Source organism: Excalfactoria chinensis, chromosome 2 (genome assembly GCF_039878825.1).
Source record: "Excalfactoria chinensis isolate bCotChi1 chromosome 2, bCotChi1.hap2, whole genome shotgun sequence".
Classification (NCBI taxonomy): Eukaryota; Metazoa; Chordata; class Aves; order Galliformes; family Phasianidae; genus Excalfactoria; species Excalfactoria chinensis.
The window spans coordinates 48,407,546-48,426,770 of NC_092826.1; the positions used below are offsets into that span (position 1 = coordinate 48,407,546).

The window sequence follows — 19,225 nt, forward strand, 5'->3', positions numbered from 1 at the left end:
CAGCTTATAAGTCTGCTTCCTCAGCTTTTAAAATACATTTCATAGCTCTGTGAAATATGTCTGGTGTTGAGGCAATATGAGACTACAACTCACAAACAGTATATGCAGTAATGCATATCAGCTGCAACGACCAGAATCCATGAAAAGCATCTGTCTATATTGAAAATCTTGATCTAATACAGGTAGCAAAAACAGAAACAACAATAAGCAGCAAAGTACATCAAGGCTGACCAGCACACATCTGTGAATAGTGAACTGCGCACATTTCATTTCCTTAGTTCTGAACTCTTATAGGATGGGATAAGGGCTCCTTTGTGTTTGCAATTCAGAGATGTCCCTGGTAGGAAGGCTTCATCCATGGGACCAGGTGTGGGCACCTACAGGGGAAGAGCAGTTGTACTTGGAGCTTTACAAATGAATTGGTCCAAAATGGACCTACAAGGCTGGAAGCTGGGCTGGGCAATGGGTTATAGGGGAATCAGTTTTGGATGGAGGTGCTTAAATTCTGCTTAAGCCCTGAAGTCCCTTATAGGAGCTCTTCATGCAACTCTTTCTGTTCCCCATTGAATTCTGGCAATCAGTAATATTTTAACAGTAAAGAGCTAAGGCCTTTATTAGCAGGATGTTGTGCAAGTAGGGAACAAGCAGCCACAAGCGCAGTGTGCCTCTGGGGACCAGGAATAAAGCTTCAAAAAAGCTCTTTAGGGCTTTGAATCCTCCAAGGAGAGATAGCAGTTGAGGGAAGAGACTGAAAAAAATAATCATCATCATCATTGTGAACTTTAAATGTCACACGTTGGAGCTATGCATGGGTTTGTTCTGAATGTGTTACTGTAGCACCTGCTGGCCCTGGTGAGGATTCCTCTGGGGTGCATAATCACAGAGCGCACTGTGGCCAAGAAGAAATTACAGCTCGTGATCTGCAATATATGAAGAGGGGATAATGACAGACTTGGCCAGGCGAATGCTGCTTTATCCATACGTACAGGCTGCATGGACACGTTTGTGTCTTTGTTTTCTGTTTGTGTTGGTTCTATAAACATCAGCACTCCCTCGCAGCTCTGAGTCCGGCCATTGAAGCTGGCTGTTCCGAGGGTGTCATTGAGGTGCCTTGAAATAGGGATATGAAATAGGAGAAAATAACAGCTTAGGCTCAGGCTACTGTAAGCTGGGCAGGCTGAGGGACACATTTACATTTAGATTGAGCCTCTTCACATCTTCTGCTAGTAATTGTAAACTCTCTTCTGCCTCAGCCCCAGAAAGGAATCTCGGGAGCTCCGAGCTGCCAAACTGCGCCTTGCACTTTGTAAAGCATGTGATACCTAATCTAGGCAGTCAGGCTTAGCATCTACTTTTCATAATTATTTGTGCAAATACGACTCGGTTATCAAATGTCTGCATTAATCGGACAAAGGGTATCGGCGCTGCCAAAATAAATTTGTTGTCAAAGTGTTATGTCTGATTATATGTGTTATTCAACCAACACCCCGGCGTGCTATTATGCTGAGAGCCACACAAGCATGTATGAAACCGTTCCCCCACCAGGGAGTGTATGACTGATTTATGATAAGAGACAACAATTGGACATTACGAGCAAATAAAAAGAATAGGAGAGGAGAATGAGAGTAAGTAAGGCAGTTGGTGCCTGCGTGTTCCTGTGAGGACCATTAGAGAGTCTGAAGTAAAGAAATGATTTGATATAAATAAATGTGCAATGCGATAGCAGCAATCCTTACTGGGCGTTTGCCCAACCCAGTGGAGATTTCTGTGGCATGTATTTAGCTTTCAAGACGGAGTCCTGTTCTTGCTCAGACATTCATGGGGATATCTGCTCTCCTGTCCTTATAGAATCATACAGTCAACTGGTCCAACCATCACACCATGCCCACTGACCACGTCCCTCAGTGCCACATCCATACGGTTCTTAAACATCTCCAGGGTCAGTGACCCCACCGCCTCCCCGGGCATCCTGTTCCACTGCCTCACCACTATTTTGGAGAGGAAATTTTTCCTAATATCCAATGTAATGACAACAACAATGACAACAACAATTGCATTGAGGTATTTGCAGATTTGCAGGGTAAGCAAAGCAAACAGGACTCCATCCAGCACTCAGGTGTCCCAGGTTACTTCCCCCAGCTGATTCCCAGCCTTTCACACAGGCACTTCTTTCCCACCTCCCTAATTCTTTCCCCTCCAGTGCAAATAATTCAGGCACTGTCTCTCAGCCATTGTATGTGGAAAAGTGGCTTATCTCGAGCCATGCTTTTCCCTTTCATTTTCCTTTTGAACTGAAGTGTTACAGTCATGGAGCAACCGAGTCAAAACATAGTACCAGTAAATTATTACTGCGCAGTTCCTCTTTCATCACATGGCTGCAACACATTGCAGAGCTAAATGGGGAGGCTGGGATTGATGGTCTGCTCTCCCAAAGGAGAGAGGCAGCACACGAGAGCCAAGCTTTCTGATAGCTATCTTCTAGGGCAACATCCTTAACATTTAAGATTTCCATAATTAATATTTCCGCAATAATGTGTATTAAGATGAAATACAACTGTCACCTCTCACTTTAAGATTCTAGAGTCACGGAATTGTTAAGGTTGGAAAAGACCGGTAAGATTACCTAGCTGTTAGCCCATCACTGTGCCCACTAACCATGTCCCTTAGTATAACTTGTTTCTTCAACACCTCCAGGGATGATGATGCCACCACCACCTCCGTGTGCAGCCTGTGCCGCTGTCTCACCACTCTTTCTGAGAATAAACTTTTCCTCATGTCCCCCCTGAACCTCTCCTGGAGCAACTTGATGCCATTGTCTCTCGTCCTATTGCTGTTACCTGGGAGAAGAGGCTGACCTCCATTATGCCACGACCTCCTTTCAGGTCATTGCAGAGAGTGATAAGGTCTCCCCTCAGCCTCCTCTTCTCCAGACTAAACACTCCCAGTTCTCCCATCCGCGCCCCATAAGACTTGTGTTCCAGACCCTCAAAGCTTCATTTCCCTTCTCTGGACGCGTTCCAGAGCCTCAATGCCTTTCTTATAGTGAGGGGCACAAAACTGAACACAGCACTCGAGGTGCGGCCTCACCAGAGGTACAGAGGGAGTTCGCTGCTTTTTCTCCTCCCTAGGGCATTCCGTGCACGTTTTAAGGGACTTTGCCCACAGAAACGCTGCCGGTACCCCGCTGGCTGCAGACCAGCGGTACCTGTTGCATCAGTAACACGCGGAAGCAACAGCAGCAGTGCCGCTCTCCAGAGGGAGAAACGGGGAATGATCTCAGGAAACGCGTGCGGCTGGCGGCGGAGCACAGATCAGCCCCCGCCCTCGGTGCCCCCCGGTGCCTCCCGGTGCCCGGACCCCTTTTGCTATCGACGCGCGGCGCCATCCGGGAACACCGCCCCGGGCGGAGCGCTGTGCCCCGCGGGAGGGCAGCGGCGGGGGGCGGAGCGGGCGGGCACTGCGCGCTGCCGGGGAGCGGCTCTGCCCGAGCGGCCGCGGCTCCGCGCGGCTATTTCTGGAGCCGGGCGGGGGCGGCCGCGCCGGGGCTGCGGGCTGCGCTTGGAGGAGAGGGGTTCGGGCGGCATCGGGCTGAGCTGGGCGGAGGGAGAGGAGGAGACGGTTAGTGCTGAGGGATTTGGGTTCGTTTCATAGAAACAAATCAGTGCTCGGGAGAGAGAGGCGAGGAGGAGGAGGAGAAAGGAGGAGGAGAAGGAGGAGGTGGTATGGGGGGGGGAGGGCAGAAAGAGGGGGATCGAGCGAGGAAAGTGTGAGGGCTGTGGCAGGGAGCAGCAGAAGTGATGAGAAAGCGAGCGGGGAGGCTGCAGGAGGCTGCCCGAGCCGCCGCCGCCGCCGCGCTGCGCAGCCCCCGCCGCCGGCAGCCCCCATGGAGGCAATGAACGGGGCCGGCGAGGCGCTGCGCCCGCCGCCCGCCCACCTCCACCCGCACGCCGAGAAGAAGCGGCCGCACCGCGCCCCGTCGCCCGCCAGACCTTTCCTCAAGGACCTGCACGCCCGCGCCGCCGCCAAGCCGCCGCCCGCGCCCCCGAAGTCCCCCGCGCTGCCCGGCCGCCCCCCGCCGCAGCCGCCCTCGCCGCAGCCCGGCGCCCACCCGCCGCCCGCGGGGCTGCTCTCCGCTCCGGGCCGCCTCTCCCGCCGCCCCTCCGCCCCGGGGGCCAAGGCCGCTCCCGCCGCCGCCGCCGCCGGCAGAGCGGGCGTCAAGGCCGCCGCCTGCGCTAAGCGGGCGCCCCGCGGGCCGGAGCCGGCTCCCTGCGGCCGCGGCGGGGGACGGCAGCCCGGCGGCGGCGAGGCGGCCCCGTCGCCCGGCAAGGGCAGGAAGGCGAAGCGGGGCGGCGCGGCGGGAGGAGGAGGCCATGCGGCGGCGGCGCTGGTCCGCGTCGGGCACACGGACAGCAGCTCTGACCTCTCGGACTGCCCCTCCGAGCCGCTGTCCGACGAGCAGCGCCCGGCCCCGGCCGCCAGCAGCGACGCCGAGTCCGGCACCGGCTCCAGCGACCGCGAGCCGCCCCGCTCCGTCCACGTCTCCGGGCGCGGAGCACCGCTGCCGCTCCCCGGTCTTCGCGGGGAGCCCACGGGCGCGGGGAGAGCGCCGAGCCGCGGCGAGCAGCGGGCGGCCCCGGAGGAGCTGCAGCGGGAGGTGGAGGAGCTGCGCTCGGAGAACGAGTACCTCAAGGTGAGCGCTGCGGGAAGCGGCCCCGGGGCTGAGGGCTGTAGCGCGGTGCAAAGGGCGGAGGGGGGGATGGGGGCGGTTTTGGGGCGCTCTGTAGGGGAGGTGGGGAAGGCCGGTGCAACACGTACTGCGCCAGGGCTGTGCCGGTTGTTGCGGCGGCTTTGCGCTACCCTGACTCTCGTCAGATGCTCCGAGCGCTCCAGCGGTCAGCGAACCCTGGCTTTCCAGGAACTGTTTTCCTCAATCTCGCCCTTTAAAAAACGCCTAAGAAAGACGTTTCTTCCTTTGATGGGGAGAGGACGACAGCGCTCTGCGTGACTTAGTGCTGGAAGTCCTCCGGCTGCGCTCTGCTGCTGGGATAACGCCGGCAGAGCTGAGCGCAGCGGGTACGGCAGAGCGGTGGGCAGCGCCGGTGCCCGGCCGGGACGGCCGAGTGCGAGAGTGCCCCGAGAGTGTTGCACCGAGGGAGCCTTTCGCTTAGAACATGATCTTTTGGCACAGCGGGAGGCCGCGTCCGTAAAGATCTATAAATAAATAAACTCACATCATCTCGTAACCGCGGCTACCCCACGGTGTGAGCCCGCTGCTGCTGGTGGGCACGGCGTTGGCTCCACGAGTTCTGATCAGACGAGGTGCAGCCACGGGAGGGAAAAGAAGGAGGGCGGCGGTGTGCGCTGCTCTGGTTGAGGGCTTTGGGCCAAGAGACGGTGCTTGGCACAGCAGGAGGTGAACGGTGCGAGCGATGCTGCTGGGTTGGTCCCCGGGGCTGGTGATGCTTAGTGAGATGGGAAAAGGAACGAGCAATGATGCAGCAAAATTTTCAGGTGGCACGAAGTGGTTTTTGTTTTGACCTGAAGTTCTGTCCGGTCTTTGTAAGAGTTGATGTAAGCAGAGGTTTGGCCCCCGGGAACGACAGAAAAATGAAGGCTGAGGTCAGGGAATAAATCTCGGTACAGAAAATACGAAGCGTTTGGAGAGAAGTAGGGTGTAGGCTTCAAGTGTGTTGCATTAGCTCAGGAGTGTCCTGAGAGCTGGAGCAATGCAAATCTCTGCTCGGTGTGGAAGCGTGGGCAGAATGGGTTTGGTTTCCTTGAGAACTGAATAAACAAAAGCACGATAGGCATTATAATGTTGTATAGATCCACAGCTGCTGTGCGGGTCTGTAGGTGTGCCTGAAATACTGCGGGCACCGTCGGTCACCCGGGAAAGAATAACACAGAACTAAACTGATAAAGTAATTGGGACGTGTAGTGGAACTTTCATAACACTCGTTGGATGGAAAACACTGGGCTGTATCATAGAAGTGTGATAGCAGTCTGTAAAACGATGAGTAGCGCAGAGAGCCTTGGTCAGAGGCTCTGTTTTACTCGGCAGCCCAGAAACAGGAGGAGAGGGGATGAGATCTGGGCTGATAACAGGAACTGCTGTGAGGAGTAGGCAGACTGATGCTGCTGCCAGAACTGAGCCCAGAGCCCAGGGACAGCCAAGAAAGCTGTGGGAGATCTCTTTGCTTTGTAAGATCTCCCTAAGTACCGCACTAAGACTTGAACCCCTGTGAAGAACGTGTCAGTCCTCCTGTTTCTTACTGAAGATAATTTGTAACAGTTCAGAGTTGAAAATAAAAGGGATAGTGACTGAGGGTTTAGCAGTGGGTAACTTAGACAAAGAGCTTAATTTCATATTGTTTCAAGCTTGTCACTCTGTGGCTTCAGGTCTTTCCCCTTGATGCCTTTATCATCTGCACCTGTGTGACCCAACCCTGCCCTACCTCAGGCCACAAGTATTGTAGAACCTGGTAGAATAACGCAGGCTGCTTTCTTAGGGATCTGTGTCCTAGCTGAAGTCCGGTGGATGTTTGCTGGTTGGATATTAGGAGAAATGTCTTTTCAGAAGGAGTGGTGCTGCAGTGGCACAGGCTGCCCAGGAAGGTGGTGCAGTCACTGTCCCTGGAGGTGTTCAAGAGCCGTGTGGATGTGGCACTGAGGGGTATTGTCAGCAGGCATGGTGTGATGGGCTGATGGTTAGATTAGGTGATCTTAATGGGCTTTTCCAACCTTTATGCTTCTATGAAATGTCTGTGTGGCCATTCTCTTCTCCTTGGCTACCTGGGTGCATGAACTCTTGGAAGCATCGCTCCTTTCTTGGGTTGTTTGGAATTGGCCAAACGGCTCAGAAGTTACCAGGAGAATCCCCAAACTTTCCTTTCTCTTGCTAAGGAAGTCAATGGCAGCACTTCTTGAGCCTTCTGCAAATTAAAACCGCAGCACTGCACGAGCTGTTGATTTGTGGGCTTGTTCCTTGTGCCTCTTACAAGGCAGCTCTCTCTCCTAGTAAGAAAGAGTGGGCTTTGTTTCTTGTCTAACTGGAGGGGGGGGGTGACGGAATAATGGGGAAGCTGTCAGCCCGGAGGAGACAAATGATTAGATAAATCCCTGAAGAACATGTTAATTTCCTGAGCGTGTCCATATGCCGAATTTTGTACTTTTCACTCCTCCTTTTCCCTTCCCACATCTGGAATGCAGCAGTAAGTGAACACGATCTTAAAGCTTATTTCAGGGGAATTTATGTTTCGCTTAGGAAGGACTCTCACGTATCTTTCTCATATCTGCAACAGGTTACAGAATGTAGTGTGTGTGTATCAGTGTGAATAGACATGTGTACGAAGGTTTACTTCATGCTGAAAGTTGGCACCTTGCATGTTTCCAGCTTTTACTTGGAGAATAGGATCTGGCTCTAGAGGTAGAATCGCAGAATATTCTGAGTTGGAAGGGACCCATAAGGATCATGGAGTCCAACTCCTGACTCCACACAACACCACCCAAAATTCAAACCCTATGTCTGAGACTAGTGTCCAAATGCTTCTTCAACTCAGGCAGCTCGGGGCCCTGACCATTGGTAAATAAAAGCCTTTTCCTAACTGCTATACTGACCGGTGGCTTCATGCCAGCTGCCTGCAATGTGAGGCACTTGCACAGATTGGCTCACGATTGCACTGTGAAGACTCTCTTTTACTCCGTTAATTTCATCACAGATTTCAGTCTCGTGGACTTCTTGCATAACGTTACTGCAGCTACCTGTGCGGGAAAGCTGTAATGCTACAGTGCCGTGTAAGAGGTGTCACTTATTTGCTGAGGCAAGAGTGAAGTTTTACCATGGTGGCTGCCTCTGTGGAGCCTGAAGGTTGTTGGCAGATGCTAGGGAAGGTGCGGGCTCGGTGACCACCAGGCAGCGCTATCCAAAGGAGCAGACAGTGGCCTCACAAGGGGCTTGCTTGTCCTTCAGTGCTGAGGTCTCAAGCATTTGGAGAGCCATCCTGCTCTATGCAAATCCCGGGGGACACAGATTGGGGGTTTCTGCACGTTGTCGGTCTCTGTGAAAGATCAGAGATCCTGAAGAAGAAGGACCAAGTTCTGACAGCTAAGAATGTTCTTGCTTCATCTTGGCAAAAGTTTGTTTCAGGCTGTTCTGATTAAATAAGCTTGCTAGCAGAAACAGCGATGATTTTTTCAGTCGTGATATGTAAATTTGACATGTGCCTCTTCTCTGTTTACACCTTTCATAGCCGGTATCTGAAAAAGCCTTCCCTATGAAGCACAGCGCTTCTCGCCGTCCTGAAAATGCCCCATGTCACTTGGCATTGCTGTTTGTGAGCGTGCTGGTACAAGTTCAGCTTGCCCTGAATGCTGCTGCTGTGTGCACCTGCACAAAAATGTACTCTAAACTCTCTGGGATTTCTTAGATATCATCTGGCTTATCTTGGTTAGTCTTTATTCTTTCTGCGTTCACTTTTATCTGTGACGTGTGGTGGATATAAAGTGATTAAGTGGCCACTCCTGGCACCTTACCATGCTCGGATACATCTCCAGGATGCTCATTTTTGTTTCAATGCACAGTGTGTGTCATATGAGGCTATCCTACTTTTCCCAGCTCCCTTGAAACAGTAGATCCTCTCGAGGTGAACTTCACCTTCAGCTGTGGATCTCGGGGATCTGTGCAGAGCAAAATGATGCAAAGCACTGGGACCAAATGTTTCACATAGCGAGGATTGCAGGGATTCCCATAATGGGGGCTGCCCCCATCTGTGTGACAGAGGCAGCCAGCAGAGGAGGTACTAGGATGGAAACAGCAGCAATACCCGAACAGAGCAGGTTGGCGTGAGAGCCAACGTAACCAGAGGCTCCAGGGCTTCCTGAACTTGTTTTGCAAGAGGCAAAACTCAAGGCTGCTGCTTTCTTTGCAGCCAAAGCCTTTTACAGCATGTTTATCCCTGCCGCAGTTGGTGAAGTGCTAAGGGGAATGTGTTAATTCCCTAGCAGTAATACCATCTCCTACATAAAGACGGTTCAAGATGTTTAAAACATGAAAACAAAAATGACATAAAATCACAATGTGTGAATCTTAGGTTTCTCAAGGACTTTCTAGAACTTCTGGATGTGCCGGCACCAAAGCAGTTGCCCATTGTAATTTCCACCTCTCCTTGCTCTCATCTCATTTGACTTAGACCTGATTAAAATAACCTTTCCTTTAAGAAGAGGTTCTGGCATAAGCTATAAGTGTCACTTATAGCTAAACTGATAAATAGTTTGTTTTTTTACATGGATAATTGAATTTCAACCTTCAGTTGCATTTGCTTAAATACTGTATAGTGGATTGGTTTTACACACTTTGGTCTCTCCTGTTTGCAGACATTACCGAGTTAGTAACTCGGTAACTTCTGGACACTGAGGCATTCCTGGTTTGCAGATGTGACCATCTGTTCACTGATTCATTCTAATTCAGCAGATCCTCCAATCTTTCAGTTTGATAGCATACATATTTGCAATTGCACGCTAAAGCACTCAGTACTTATATTTCTCTCATGCTATTTTTGGTGCATGATTTCTCCCTGACAGTTGTTTCCAAGATTTTGTTTGTTTGGACTTAAGGCTGCATTCTAGTTTTAAATCTGTATTTGTGCTCTGAATTAAGAGCTTTTCCTCTTGCGGCCAGCAGCTTGGCTCAGTGTGAGTGGGCCAGTTGGCTGACCTGGGCTCAGCTGCTGTTGCAGTAGGTGATTGCTGAGGCCCCTATCCCACCTTTCTATGTAGGTCTGGGGTCTACTTTGCACTGTGCTTCCTCAAGGAAAACTGTTGAGGTTTTGTTATTTCTGCATCCACTGGTGTATCCATTACTTGTGCTTTCAGGTTGCCTAGAGGGCTCAGTGAATCACACCCGGAGTACTGCCGGGTGTATGGTTCTCTCCTTGTTTTATTTCCATGTGTGTACTCCATGGGCTGTGCAAGAGCATGGTTGGTGGGCATGGCTGGAAAATGTGCTTTCAGCCCTCATTATGGATCTCAGCCAGTCTGGCCAGGTAGATGCAGGCAGTCAGTTGTGCAAGTATTCCTGTGTCTTTGAGGGGGAATGACTCAGCTGTGAGCATGGGTTACTCAGTGTAATAGCTGACTCTAATATCTTTATTTTTTTTAAGAATCCCAAACAAAGCAGATTCCTGTAATTTACCCTTAATTATACCTCATCATAAATTAAGTCAATATTAAAAATGTATGACATCAATAAAGATATTAATGGGGGCAATAGCTTCTCTTCTGACAGGCAAGTCTTCAGTTTGCATGATATAGATAGGCAGCAACATTATCAGTGTGTATTTGAGCTACATAACGTAAGCTGCACCCATGCTTTCACCTTTAGCCAATGCACCTTGACATAGTAGACAGACATGGCAACAGTGCATCCTTATTTTCTTGCTTTACCACTGAAGTCCAGGGGAATCCCACAGATGGAGAAGCTATGTACACATGTCCTGTGTTGATGAGCTACCCAGTGACCCCAGGTGGGTGATCCCTTTTAGACCCCAAAAGACTGGCCTCTAGGAATTCATTTATACCAAGTAAGACTCAGGAGCCGGGAGCACAATCAACTTGGATTTCTACTGCAAATTTAGTTTGCTGCCAGTTGAAGTGTCTTTATTTCCCACATTTCCGTTCTCTCTTTCTTAAAACCAGCATGACATCTGGAAAGAAAAGCAGTTGAGCTTTTTCCTAAACAATGTGTTTTCTTGCAGGACTCTTTGCTTGCTGCTGTTCTTTCTGAAGTCTATAACTTTATTATCATATAATTAAAGGGGATCAAGAGGAGGCTCTCATTCCCTACGGGAGCATACAGAGAAGTGAAGTTTCTACCTGCACTTAACCTTGGAACTTCAATTACAGGTTTGGGATCTTGGAGCAGGTCCTCCCTGTTTAAGGCAGGGAGCAGGCTCCCCACTTGTTAGACACACAAAGACAGATGCTGGCTTCCTTATTTGTTTATTTTAATTAGCCTTACGTGCTTATTCTGGTCTTGCTTTTCAGTTTTACAAAATTAAAGTCCAAGGTATGAAACTCAACACCTCTTGAGAGTAAGATTTAGTGCTCACTCACAATAATAACAGTAATAATAACAGTATATTTGAATGAAGTCAGAAATTGGGATTTTCAGGAGCTTTGGCCAAACCTCTGGTCAGTCTTACCCTTGTGTCAATGGAATTTGTTCCACCAAGGGGAACAATGGAATCCCCTGCAAGGGACAGGGAAAAGGCTTCTTGCTCTTGCTGGCTCTTGGAGGATTGCAGTACCAAGCCTGATGTCTCCAGCATAGAATCATTAAGGTTGGAAAAGACCAGTAAGGCCATCTAGTCCAACTGTAGACCCATCACCACCATGCCCACTAACCCATGGCCCTAGCACACCAGTCTGGGCCTACAGCATTGCTCTACACCAAAGGTGTGGACAAATGAACTTTGCTTTCTCTCTTTTCTGTGCATGCATTGCTTCAGAGCAGGACTGGAAGCTGTCCTGGTTTCGTAGGTACAATTGTAACAGCAATGACTTAGCAGGTGCTGACACGAGGTTTCGATGCTTGAGTTTGGTGCTGGAGGTTTTGTTGTCATATATTGAGAGCAAGATCATGTCTGTCCTGTAGCTAATAAAAGGCTACCCCAGGATCCACATTTCTGTGCTGCCCTATGACATCTGAAGGACATACAGTTGCTCTGTGTTTCAAAGGATGGCAATTTCCAGTATTTCAAGAGGTGATATATTTGGATCTGCTCCCATACCTGTATTTTTAATATATAAAAACAGGACTTCATCTTGCTGCCCCAGGAGGCCCAGTCTGTCCCATGAGTTTTCCTCTCCCAGCTGGTAATGCCCTCAAGTACTGGCCCCAGGCAGTGCAGCAGGAGTGGCTGCTGGATGCTGGCTGCAGCCTGCACAGCCAGTTTTCTGCTCCCTACACAGACTCATTTTTTCCCTCCTTGCATTTGCATGTGTGTTGCTCTGTTTTAAAACTCCTCCAGAGGTTGCTGCATTGCTGAATATGAGGGTTAGGACGTGTTCTGATTTCTATATCAAAGTTTGGGGAGTGGAAAACAAAACAAAACAACCTTGCTACTTGTTGGAGAATTTCTTTGGTGGGAGGAAGGACACTGAATTAAAGCACAGGGGGAGCTGAAAGCAGGGAGAGCTTCCATGCCCACAGAGGGGATTTGGAACTCCAGTTTCAATGGGGCGCTGATTGCAGGGGCTGGGTTGTTTGAAATGATGATGGTTTCCTTTTCCAAATTTGGTGTTAATAAATAGTTTGAAGTCAAACATAGTGGATTTCTTGTTGTTAGAAACTGACCAGATTTATTAATTCCAGGAACTGACACATAGACAAGAAATAAGGTAATAAAATTGTAGTTTTCAGGCCATTTGATGCACTAAAGCCATTGCTTAGTTCCTGATGTATATAGGATTGAAGTATATGTAGGATTATAAACTAGATCCCACAGATTTAATGGTAACAGATATTCTCCTTCATTACAGAACTGTGCTGAAAAAAACCCCTCAGTTTATGACCAAATTATTTATCTAACATTTGAGTTCTGAAGATGATTTTAAAAGTTAATTGAGCTTAAATCTGGTTGTACTTGATTCATTTCCTGAGTCTGCAGGCAGCCTTACGCACTAACTCTGGTCCTATTCATGTCAGAGGGCTGTATTAGCTCTGACAGCTGCAGACTGCACTCTTGGTACCATCTAAGCCACAACACCTGGCTAATATACTACTAACACAAAAATGTGCTTCTTTTCTTATGTTCAACAGTTACTGCTATTCTCTAACCAATTTCTAAAGCCTTGGCATTTTCTTCCGTGTCTCCATCTTTACTGAGTACCACCTGGTATTGTAGGGTTTCAGAATATGTCATTGCTGCAGAGCTCACTTCTGCTGCTGTGCTGTTACTCTGCAGTCTGGATATGGCTCCAGCACGATGAAGCTCATTTGGGAGTACCCAGGAGCTCCTCCACCTGCACAAATACCTTTATTCCTGCAGCTGCCGCAGGCAGCTCACAGCCAGGGTCAGGTGCTCCTTAGCTTTAACTCTGCAGAAATCTGAATATGCTGAGAATGTATAGGAATATGGTGGGACTGGGAGAAAACCTGTCTGTGCTTTCTGAGCTTTTATGAAGAATTGTGTGGAGACGTTGGAGGGCTGTACTGGTGGGAGCAGAGCCTTGCTGCTGAGCTCGGAGTGATCATTTCAGAAACAGCAAGCCTTGGGCTTACCCAAAATGTGACTTGTGCTGAATTGAGTTAAAAGATCATTGTGAAATATTTGAGTTTTTGTATGTGGCTGGGATTTTTGTGGGAGCAGCACTCCAGTTTCTACATAACTATGCTAATAAGGCTACAGAAGCTGGACGTGTCTTCTTTTGCTCTGTTGGTGAAGGTCAAGTGGAGTGAGATGAGTGTGGGTAGAAGCATGACCATTCCATCCAGAGTGGCCATGAAAAGGAGGAATAGTTGATGGGGAGTGTAGTCGGACACTGTGCTGGAGGGACTGGGTGGAGATGGTGCAGCCTGGAGGGGCTTTGCTGATAATGCTTACTCCAGAACAGCCTCTCCTCTACCTGCTGTGAGTGAGAAATAGGCTCCAGGTGGCCCTGGTGTTTCAGGTGCCAGTTAGAAGACTGAAGTGAGGTGGTGGTGCTGCCATTGAAGGTGCAGTTTTTGCTTGAAACTTATTCAAATTACGTTTTCTACAGAAAAAGTAGTCTTTATAATACCAAATGCAGTAAAAAGAAAATAATTTAAAAGTTGGTAATTTATTTCATACATCCTTCTCCTTGCTCCTTATTTTTTTCCCCAAACTTAGTTCAAAACTAGTAGAGGTTTCTTCCCACACAGTTGCTGAATGGCTCCCTACCCCTGAGCTTGGAAGACCTTTGTAAGAGTTTTAGTCCAGGAACTTCAGCCCTGAAGAGATTAAACAAATGAGAATGATAGAGCTTATCCTGTTCAGCCACAAATCTTTAAATCTGACTTGAGAGAGCATGAGCTTCTCATGGAGCAGTGTGGAACTGGGGCAGCTCAAGATGCCCAGAAAGGGATGGCCAGGCCATATTCCCATGGCCTCAGTTTTATTTTGTGGTCCTGTTACACACACAACCAAAACCCATTCTGTCCTGCATCCCATCTGTCTGTCACTGAACATGTCCATGGTGCTAGCCTCAGGTGGGAAAGCATTGTCATATGGAGTAGCTCTATGCTTGGCATAGAGTAAGGGGCAATCTTGTTTTTAGGAATCACTGGTTGTTAAAAAAACACATCACACAGAGAAGCTGAGGTACTTTCTTAGGTAGGTTTACTGTAATCCGAAGTCAAGGAATCAGTTCAGGTAGTGGCAAAGTATTACGCGTTTGTTATTTTAATTGGAGATAGTAAAAGGAAGGTGTTACCAGTTTCGGGAGACAGGTAAGCATCTGGTCTGTCTTTAATTATTAAAGCAATTGCATGAAATGTAGCAAGTATTCATTAGTTCAGCCTAATTATTCAGTGTTGGGATGAAACTTCAGTTCCTATGAATTCTGGAGCTGCTCACTGCAGTCCTTATCACCTTATTAGTGGTATCCTAGTGACCGCATTTCTTATTTGCTCCCATGGGTGAGATCTAGAGGTATGATGGAGCACTGTTTTGCCTTTTTCCCAGGATGAGCTGGATGAACTGCGGGCCGAAATGGAAGAAATGCGTGACAGTTATTTGGAGGAAGATGTTTACCAGCTGCAGGAGCTCCGGCGAGAGCTGGACCGGGCAAACAAGAATTGCCGCATTCTGCAGTATCGTCTCAGGAAAGCAGAACAAAAAAGCCTGAAAGTTGCACAAACAGGCCATGTGGATGGAGAGCTCATTAGGAGCTTGGAACAAGATTTAAAGGTAGGTGAGAGATTTATATGCACAGCGAAAGGGAGCAGAACGTGGTTTGGCTCCCTGTAAAGGAAGTGAGGGTGACACATGAAACAGGCAGAAGTTCTCAAAATGTCAGCACCAATTTCCTTCTTCAGCAGTAGAAAATAAACGTTCAGCTTCTCATTGTAAGAAGATGTGTTAGCAAGTAAAAAACGTGCTTAGCCTCAAATGAAAAAAAGGCCGTCAAATTATATTGCTGCACTTGAAAGATTTAAAGGGTTTTGTTTCACTGGCTTTACTCAAACCCTTAGATTTCCAAAACTGTACAAACAAGCCCTGATATGCTTCTCCCAATTCATTCTGTTTCCTTCCTTTCACTTCTTGCTTAAGTCAATAACTGAAAAAAAAATATATATTTGCCATTTCATTTCTTCTTGCCTAACGATCTATTCTCATGCAGGAACAGACTGTTACAACGTCTTAGAGGAACAGACAGAGAATAGAAGTACTACTCCCACAAAAACAAATTCCTGTTCATAAAAAAATGTTCATACTGAAACAATTTTCATATTTTTTTTCATACATGTTTTCATCAAGGCTAAGCTTTGTGTAAGCACGATGCTTATCTAGCTTTACTTGTTATCTTTCCGACTATCGCCATCATGTAGCTGTTTTGAAAACAGCTGACGGCTGGAAGCAGTAAGCATTTGGTATTTGAAAATGCATTACATAAAACCTTCTGAAGTTGGATTTGTTGGTTCCTGACAGTGGAAATCCGAGTGACATAATCAAGTGGTCAAAATGTCAGACTTGATTCTCACTTTTATGGCAGGAACCAATTGATAATCTGTCACTTCTATTATGATACGGTTGTTCAGCAAAAGTCTTGTCTATGGGTATCCAGTGTTTTGGCTTGCCTGGGCCACACTGAGTGAAAAGGAATTGCCTAAGGGCCACATCTATGAAGATTGCTCTAAAAGTAACGCTTCCTAATTATTTCCATGGAAGCTACAACTGATACGAGGAGCACAGTAACACTATTAGAGCAAATTCTCAGCTATACAACACTGTTTTCTGTTTACGGGACTGTTCAGCTGACATATCAAAATCCATAAACTTATTTGCCATAGCATGAGTTGGCACTGCACTGTGCTCTCCCCGTGCCCTGGGTTCAGCCCAGATGGGGTTAATAGTACACCAGATGTTTGATCAATGCTGAGTGACAGTTGTGCACCTGAGGCCAGGCAGGGTCACAGGTTGGACATGCCTGATCTTGTCCATAGGTCCAAATGAAAGAGATAATCATAGAATGGCTTGGGTTGGAAGGGACCCCAAGGATCAAGTTCCAACACCGATAATGAGTTTCTTAATTTGTTTGCTTTGTTTTTGCTGAATTTTTGTAATTTGGTAATCCGTTATTTTGTGTGATGAATTACTGTTCTGAATTGCTTGGTAATAAATATTCTTTCCTGTTAGGCTGGACTCATAAAATCTAAGCCAGAATATATTTCTGTTTTCTTATTGCTCCTGCCAAGGTATGATTGCTGCTGGAGAAGCAAATCTGGGTAGATGAGACTGTTGCATGAATGTGGCTTTGATGGATGACCTGTCAACTGTAAAGCACTATATCTTTCATTTTATCCATGTGATATGTTGGGACTTTGATGTGTAGGCTTCGTATCTGCTTGTTTCCTCCTGCTGTCCATGACATTGCCTTATCGTAATGTAGAGAGGACAGATAATCAAATGTGTGTTCATCTTGGATTAGAAGTGAATATTCATTTTGGTATTCAGAAGTCTTGAAGCCTTTAATCGGCAGTCTGATAACTGAATTGAAAAATCTGTTAGCTGTCTCTTGGATGCTTCCTACTGCAGGAAACATTCTATAGGTGTTGTTCTTTGTGGATCTGCTTCACATCTTTGTGTTTTTCTGGCCAGGTAGCCAAAGATGTTTCTGTCAGACTGCACCATGAGCTGGAGAGTGTGGAGGAGAAACGTGTTAAAGCAGAAGATGAGAATGAAGTCCTGCGGCAGCAAATCATTGAAGTGGAGGTATCCAAGCAGACGCTGCAAAATGAGCTGGACAAGCTTAAAGACGTAAGCAATAATTGGGAAAATTGTGCAGAAGAGTGTTGGTATCTTAGATGGGAAATTTGGCACATGGGACTAATTCTTGCATGACATGCATGCAGATATTGCTTGTACAACTGTCCAAAAGGTTTCCTTCCCTTTGTTGGAACATCTCAAGTGTGTTGGTAATTTACAAATGGCAGAGAGGTAGGTGAGTGGTGGTGTGTGCCTTGTCTTGGGCTCCTCACAGGGCTTCTGTTTCGTTTTAAAACTAGCTCCTCTCAGCCTCTTTCTATTGGAGTGAAGCTGCCTTTGATTTGAGGCCACCTATCTGACTCCCCTTTACCCGGACCGGGACTTCCACCTATTTTAGAGTCAAATGAAATGTGCGTGACTCATCCCTGAGAGGTTAACTTGGATAGGCAAGCTGCCGCCTTGGCTGCTGCTCTTCAGTGGTGACAGTGGGAGCCACCAGCATGAGTTAGGCAGCAGGAATGTGGTCTGTAATGTATAAATAACATTGCACTTCAGGCACAGAAGCGCTGTCTGTTGAGAAGAGGGATCATCTCAATTGGAGATGACATGTAGTCGTACTGGGTGAAGTGATGATCCTTGGAAGCAAGTGAGCTAGAGCAGAGGACAGTAAAGGAGAGCCAAATATTAAATGTGTCCATATCCCAGCCTGTAGCAGTATTTCTGTTCTGTTGCTCCTACAGCAGATTGGCAGCTCTCAGCCACTGCTCAGTTCTAAACCAGATTGAGATAGAGCATTCAAACTTAATGAGGTGAGGCATTTATCCTCTGAGCCCTGGTCAGATTTAGAGAGCTGGTGCAATTATGTGTTATTTTAATCTTTCAAACAATGCTTGCAAGTCAACTGGCACAAAGCCCATTTCAGTTTCCTAAGGACAAACTCTATTTTGTTTCTCTGTGTGTCTTGAGTTCTGAGAATAAAGCAATCCAGAACAAGAGTTTTGAAGCATTTTGTACGTAATGGAGCAGATTATCAGCAGTTGTAAACATCAGCATTGCTACAATAGCATCCTCTAATGAGGACACGAAAGGAAAGTCTGGATGATGGTATATCTTTTCTTCCTTCCCAAGGTTGTTTGTGAATGCTGTGCTTAATGGACTTGATGACATGTTACCGTGTACTCAGTGTATATTCCACACAAAAATACCATGTCACCCACAGTACCTAATATCTTTTTGTTGTTGATTAACTCACAGTTTGCTAGATATTGCTTGATGGTCTTTGGGATTATAAACAGCTTGAGATACTAGGTTGTGTATTGTGGATTCTCAAACTAGCTCTAACTGGGATGAATTTACTCTGCTCCTTGGATGGCTAAGCTGAGCAGGGAAGCCCAAAAAACTCAGCTGTCTTCTGCTCTGCAAGTAGAAGTGAGATACCCTCTCTATGGAAGCAGAATTACCCCCACTTGGAGGCAAAGATTGGTAAAGAACCAGGAAAGGAGGAGTGGTGCAGTGATGGGATGTATTCGTTCTGATCTGGGCACACAGCAAGGCATAAGGTGTAGTAGTCAGAGTGTCACAATAGATGGTTTTTCATACTATGACTGGTGTTTTATCTGGCAGAATGAGAAAATGTCACAAGGTCACCATGGGTTAGAAGAGGGAGGTTTAAATCCTCCGTGGGTCACATGAGGACAGATGAGATAGAAGTTTGCAACCACAGTGATATTTGTGCCAGTGTTTGCAAAGTAGTTTACACATGGCTGAAAAACACAAATTAAAACAAACAAACAAACAAAGAAAAAAACCAAACAAACACAAAACACAGTTCTCTTGCCTCAAAATGTGTACCAGAAAAGATTCCTCTTTATAAACATTTGTTCCATACAAAGCTCTAAATGGATGTATTACAGTCATACCAGTAGTAAACCAGTTCTTTATATGCCAGGAGAAAAGCGACCCAAAGGCCATATAGCTTCTTCCCATTTCACTCTGCCTGTGCATCTCGTCTATCCACAGGCTGGCACTTCAGAGGAGTATCCTCCCTGCTCAGCCCTGGAGCATTGCCCAAGACCCAGTTAGGTAGCGTTCACTCCCTGATGCAGCTTAATGTCTCCATATGCTTATTTTCCATAATATCCTTGACTGTTTGCAGTCCTTTTCCTCTGTCTTCTGATCTATAGAAATATTTTCTCACATCTGTGTTCATGTTCTCTGTTTAATTCAGTGCTAACTTCTCCTTTGTCCTGCTATACAGCTTCCTCAGGTCTAATTTCTTA

The 19,225-nt window shown here is 47.3% G+C and overlaps 1 protein-coding gene across 6 annotated transcripts in view; it reads left to right on the plus strand.

Moving 5' to 3' along the window:
• The first annotated feature begins 4,280 nt into the window (after positions 1-4,280).
• MTCL1 (microtubule crosslinking factor 1) overlaps positions 4,281-19,225 on the plus strand; it is a 106,389-nt gene continuing 91,444 nt past the window's right edge. For 5 of the 6 annotated variants that reach the window (XM_072327726.1, XM_072327728.1, XM_072327723.1 and 2 more), the window contains exons 1-3: positions 4,282-4,690; positions 14,703-14,927; positions 16,839-16,997. In XM_072327726.1, the coding sequence (XP_072183827.1) occupies positions 14,730-14,927; positions 16,839-16,997 (357 nt within the window). In that variant the 5' untranslated portion in view covers positions 4,282-4,690; positions 14,703-14,729. Of the gene's footprint in view, positions 4,691-14,702; positions 14,928-16,838; positions 16,998-19,225 lie in introns of all 6 variants that reach the window. The other variant, XM_072327722.1, reaches the window with a different exon arrangement.